Raw genomic sequence first — 5,921 nt, forward strand, 5'->3', positions numbered from 1 at the left:
CATTTAATCCATTTACATTCAAGGTTATTATCAATATGTATGTTCCTATTACCATTTTCTTAATTGTTTTGGGTTTGTTTTTGTGGGTCTTTTTCTTCTCTTGTTTTTCCCGCCTAGAGAAGTTCCTTTAGCATTTGCTGTAAAGATGGTTTGGTGGTGCTGAATTCTCATAGCTTTTGCTTGTCTGAAAAGCTTTTGATTGTCTGAAAAGCTTTTGATTTCTCTGTATGAATGAGATCCTTGTTGGGTAGGGTTATCTTGGTTTAATATGTGTCTTGGTGTGTTTCTCCTAGGGTTTATCCTATATGGGACTCTCTGCCCTTGCTGGACTTGGGTGACTATTTCCTTTTCCATGTTAGGGAATTTTTCCACTGTAATCTCTTCAAATATTTTCTCAGACCCTTTCTTTTTCTCTTCTTCTTCTAGGACCCCTATAATTCGAATATTGGTGTATTTATTGTTGTCCCAGAGGTCTCTGAGATTGTCTTCAATTCTTTTCATTCATTTTTCTTTATTCTGCTCCTCAGCAGTTATTTCCACCATTCTGTCTTCCAGCTCACTTATTCGTTCTTCTGCCTCAGTTAATCTGTTATTGATTCCTTTTAGTGTATTTTTTCATTTCAGGTACTGTGTTGTTCATCTGTTTGTTTGTTCTTTTGTTCTTCTAGATCTTTGTTGAACATTTCTTGTATTTTCTCAATCCGTGCCTCCATTCTATTTCCGAGATTCTGGATCATCTTTACTATCATTACTCTGAATTGATAGGTAGGTTGCCTATTGGATCATCTTTACTATCTTTACTCTGAATTGATAGGTAGGTTGCCTATTTCCTCTTCATTTATTTGGTCTTGTAGGTTTTTCCTTGCTCCTTCATCTGTGACATATTTTTTGTCGTCTATTTTTTTTTTTTTTTTATGAGTGGGATTGTGTTTCTGTTTTACTGGTTGTTTGGTCTGAAGCTTCCAGCACTGGAATTTGTAGGTTGTTGGGTAGAGCTGAGTCTAGATGCTGAGATGAGGACCTCTGGGAGACCTCACTTCGATGACTATTCCTTGGGTCTGAGGTTCTCTGTTAGTCCAGTGGTTCAGACTCGGAGCTCCCACTGCAGGAACTCTCCCCCGACCTGGCTCGTGAACCAAGATCCCACAAGCTGCATGGGGCAGCAAAAAAAAAAAAAAGAGCAAAACAATAACAGAGTAAACAATGAAATTTGGTTAGAAAAATAATAACAGATATGTTAAAAAGAATTTAAAAATTAAAATATAGAGGAAACAACGACTGGAAGGTAAAACAGAACCACAATAGTATAAAAGAGGAGAAAAAGAAAAAAAAAAAAGCCGGAAAGGGCCTTTGCTGTGGGGGGTGGGGCTTAGGCAGGAACAGGTTTAGGTGGTGGGTGGGACCTATGCTTAGGACCCATAGGGCAGGAAAAGGTCCTGGGGGTGCAGGTGGGGCTTAGGCTTAGCAGGAGGGGCCCAGGCCCCTTTGGCCTTGGAGGGCGGAGGAACAAGTCCAGGGCCCCAGGAGGCTCACTGGGCCTGAGTGGGCGAGAGAAACGCTACGCATGTTCCCCCCAATCCTCTGATCCTGGAGGGCCCCTCCCCGTTGGCCTGTCTTCTTCTCCCCACTCCCTCCCTCCTATTCCCCTGGGACTCATGTGGCAGGAGGGGACCCCGGAAGACAGGGGATCAGACCTGGAAGCCCAGTAGGCTTCCCGGGACCGAGTGGGCGGGGGAAACACCTGTGGCCCCTTCCCATCTGCCTTTCCTCTTCCTCCCCCTCCCTCCTATGCCCCTAGGACCCATGTGGCCTGTTGGGGGGCCTTGGAGGGCAGGGTACTCAGCACTGGGAAGCCTGCTAGGCTTCCCCTGATCCTCTGGTCCTGGAGGGTTCCCCCCCACACTGTCTGCCTGTCTTCTTACCCCCTCCTTCCTCCCTCCCAGACTCTAGGACCCACGAGGCTGGAGGGTGCCCCAAGGAACGGAGGACCAGGCCCAGGAGCCCAGCAGGCTTCCTGGGGCCCGAGTGGGTGGAGGAAACACCTGCTACGCCTCTGCTTATTCTCCAGTAGGAGGACCCCTCCCACTCGCCTCTCCTCTTCTCCCCCCACCTCCCTCCTCTGCTCCTAGGACCCACGTGATCCAAAGGGGCTTTGGAGGGCAGAGGACCCGGTGTGGGAGCCCTGCAGGCTTTCTGGGGCCCGATTGGGCAGGGGAGACGCTATGCACACTGAGTAGTACACCCATCCTCTGAGCCCCTGAGGGTCCCCCCCAGGTGTGGGAACCCCTACCCCTTCCCATCCACCCTTCAGGTGCTAGTCCTGTCCAGCCTCCACTTCTCCCCCCCTCACTCCCCCTTCATCCTACCCAGTCGTGGGGGTTCCTCCCGTCTCCTTGGGCATCGAGGTCCCCCACCAGCATCCCAGTTTTTTTTATTATAGCCTTCCTAATGGGTTATTTATTTTTTATTGTTTAGTTGTAATGGTCCTTTATATATTTCAGGAACTAGTCTGTTATCAGATCTATGATTTGCCAATATTTTCTGCCATTCTGTGGGTTGTCTTTTCACTTTCTTGGTGATGTCCTTTGAAGTACAAAAGTTGTACTTTTGTACTAGTTTATGTTTTTCCCTTGGTTGCTTGTGCTTTTGGAATCATATCTTAGAAACTATTATCTAGTATAAAGCCATGAAGATTTATATTTAAGGGTTCTTTCAAGAGTTGTATAGTTTTAGCTCTTACATTTAGGTCTTTGATTCATTTTGAGTTAATTTTTGTATATGGTGTGAGGTAGGAGTCCAACTTCATTCTTTTGTATGCCTATATCCATTTGTTTCAACACCATCTGTTGAAAAGGCTATTCTTTACCTTATTGAATGGTGTTGACACCCTTGGAAATCAGTTAACTGTAATGTGTGGGTTTATTTCTGGATGTACAATTCTATTTCATTGATCTGTATATCTGTTTTTAGGCCAATACCACACTGTCTTGATTATTATAGCTTTGCAGTATGTTTTAAAATCAAGATGTGTGAGTCTTCCAACTTTGTATTTTTTTCCCCCAAGATTGTTTGACTCTTCTGGGTTCCTTAACTTTCCATATGAATTTTAGAATCAGTTTGTCAATTTCTGCAAAGAAGCTAGCTGCAATTTTTTTTTATTTTTTTGTGGTACACGGGCCTCTCACTGTTGTGGCCTCTCCTGTTGCGGAGCACAGGCTCTGGACGTGTAGGCTCAGTAGTTGTGGTACACAGGCCTAGCTGCTCTGCGACATGTGGGATCTTCCTGGACTGGGGCACGAATCCGTGTCCCGTACAATTCTATTTCATTGATCTGTATATCTGTTTTTAGGCCAATACCACACTGTCTTGATTATTATAGCTTTGCAGTATGTTTTAAAATCAAGATGTGTGAGTCTTCCAACTTTGTATTTTTTTCCCCCAAGATTGTTTGACTCTTCTGGGTTCCTTAACTTTCCATATGAATTTTAGAATCAGTTTGTCAATTTCTGCAAAGAAGCTAGCTGCAATTTTTTTTTATTTTTTTGTGGTACACGGGCCTCTCACTGTTGTGGCCTCTCCTGTTGCGGAGCACAGGCTCTGGACGTGTAGGCTCAGTAGTTGTGGTACACAGGCCTAGCTGCTCTGCGACATGTGGGATCTTCCTGGACTGGGGCACGAATCCGTGTCCCCTGCATCGGCAGGTGGACTGTCAACCACTGCGCCACCAGGGAAGCCCCGTGGCTGCAATTTTGATAGGGACTGTGTTGAGACTGTAGATTAATATGGGAGTATTGCTATTTTAATATTAAGTTTTCTGATCCATGAACAACAAATATCTTTCCATTTATTTAGATCTTCTTTAATTTCTTTCAACAAAGTTTTCTAGTTTTTAGCACCTCTTTAATTACATTTATTACCAAGTATTTTATTCTTTTGTTGCTAATGTAAATGTAATTTTAAAAAAATTTCAGTTTGTTCACTGCTACTGTATAGAAATAGAATTGATTTTTGTATCTAGATCTTGTATCTTACAACCTTGCTGAACTCGTTTATTAGTTCTAATAGTTTTTTAGTGGATCCTTTAGCATTTTCTATATAAAAGATTATATCATGTCATTGGCAAATAGAGATAGTTTTACTTCTTTTCCAATCTGGAAGCCTGGTATTCATTGTTGATGAGAAGTCTCCTGAGAGGCTAATTGCCATTCTTTTATAGATAATCTGTTTTTTCTCTCCTGATTTTTCAGAATTCTTTTTGTATTCTTAATGTTCTGCAATTTTACCATAATGTGGCTAGATGTTTATTTTTATTTACGTAGCGTCGTGCTTGAGGTGCACTTTTTTTTTTAAACATTGAAAGCAACTTTATTGCTTTTTCTTGATTATGTATAAATGCATTCACATTCCAAAAGTGTTAAAAGCATAAGAAACAAATTTAAATCACACAAAATCATGTACTGAAGAGGTAATCACTATTAATATGTTTATAACCAGTGACCAAGTATTATAATATATTGCTTGAGGCTACACCTTCAATCTACCTGAAGATCTTGCTGCCTTTACCTTGAAAATATATTCTGAATTCAACTACTTCCTACCAAATCCATCTCTACTGCTGTTGTCCTTGTCACTGTATTCTCCTAGTGGGACTGCTACAGTAGTCTCCTCACCGGTCTCCTTCCATTTCAGTTTGCCACACAGCGGATTCTTTTTAAAGCATAATCAGATTATGTCACCCCCTGCTTAAAAGTCTCCAGTGGCTCCCCATCATACTTCCCTTGGTCTCTCTGACCTGGTCCCTGAGTGCTCCTCTTATTTCATCTCTGACCCCAGTTTCTTACCACTCTCACCTTTGTTTACTGAGCTCCAGCTACACTAGCATTCTTTCTGTTTCACCAAGAATGTGCCAAACACACTGGCCCTGTGGCTTTCATACTTGCGGCTCCCCTGTTCCTATCTGAAACTACCTGCCTCACTCTCACTTCATTCAGCTATTCATTGTTTTGTATGTCTATATCCATTTGTTTCAACACCATCTGTTCAGCTTCATTCTGTTCAAAGTGTTACCTCATCAGAGAGGTCTTCCCTGACAATCTGTGTCAAATCCCCTCCTGACCCCCTTGGTCATACTCTATCACTTTAACCTGCTTTATTTCCCCCACTACTTACTGACATTATGTAATTTCTGTTCATTTTATTGTCTTCATCCCTTCCCCCACTGTATTATAAACTCCCTGTGAACAAGGACTTTGTTTTGTCCACTTTTGTATCCCCTAGCTCTAAGATCATTATCTGACATAGTACACTCAGGAAATATTTATGAAATAAGTACATAATTATACATGTTCTTTTTAAATTAAAAAAATAAGGATAGCATTTTATTTTTTGTTTTTGGCCTCCTTTCTCCTTTCCCATCTACTGCTCCTTCAGATGTCCAACATTAATCTGGTATGAATCCATTTATCCATTTTTCTCTTCTCATATAATCGTATAGAAATACATATGTACTAGATATTTGGGGAGCATAACTTATTTTACAGAAAATTGATTTATGTATTCAGATTATCTATACCTTACTCTTATAACCTAAGTATATGGGAGAATCCTCCAATTCAACTGCCATAGATCTGACATTATTATTTTAAACTGTTTTATATTTTTATAATTAGTTTTTGTTTTGTTCTCTTAATAAATGTAAGCTTAATATAAACTTTTATATAATCAGTGGTGTCTATATAGTAGAAAATGAAAATCCACCATACTTGTCTTCCCAAGTCTATCTGATGCCACACACCTTCAAATAGATAACTACTGTAACTGTTTGAAATGTCTAATTTTAGATCTTTATCAGTGCATTTGTGCGTGGGCAGATAGGCACAGGGAGTTTTGAGTTTTTTTTTTTTTATATATAAGTATTATAC

At 41.1% G+C, this 5,921-nt stretch overlaps 1 protein-coding gene across 5 annotated transcripts in view; it reads left to right on the forward strand.

Moving 5' to 3' along the window:
* The window catches only part of NSL1 (NSL1 component of MIS12 kinetochore complex), a 58,759-nt gene that overhangs the window by 25,055 nt on the left and 27,783 nt on the right, over nt 1-5,921 (forward strand). The window contains exon 5 of one of the 5 annotated variants that reach the window (XM_055084091.1): nt 669-746. The exons of the other annotated variants lie outside the window; for them this stretch is intronic. Within the exon in view, the coding sequence (XP_054940066.1) occupies nt 669-679 (11 nt within the window). The 3' untranslated portion in view covers nt 680-746. Of the gene's footprint in view, nt 1-668; nt 747-5,921 lie in introns of those variants that run through there. 5 annotated transcript variants of the gene reach the window in all.

This window comes from Physeter macrocephalus, chromosome 4, assembly GCF_002837175.3.
Source record: "Physeter macrocephalus isolate SW-GA chromosome 4, ASM283717v5, whole genome shotgun sequence".
In the NCBI taxonomy this organism is placed as follows: Eukaryota; Metazoa; Chordata; class Mammalia; order Artiodactyla; family Physeteridae; genus Physeter; species Physeter macrocephalus.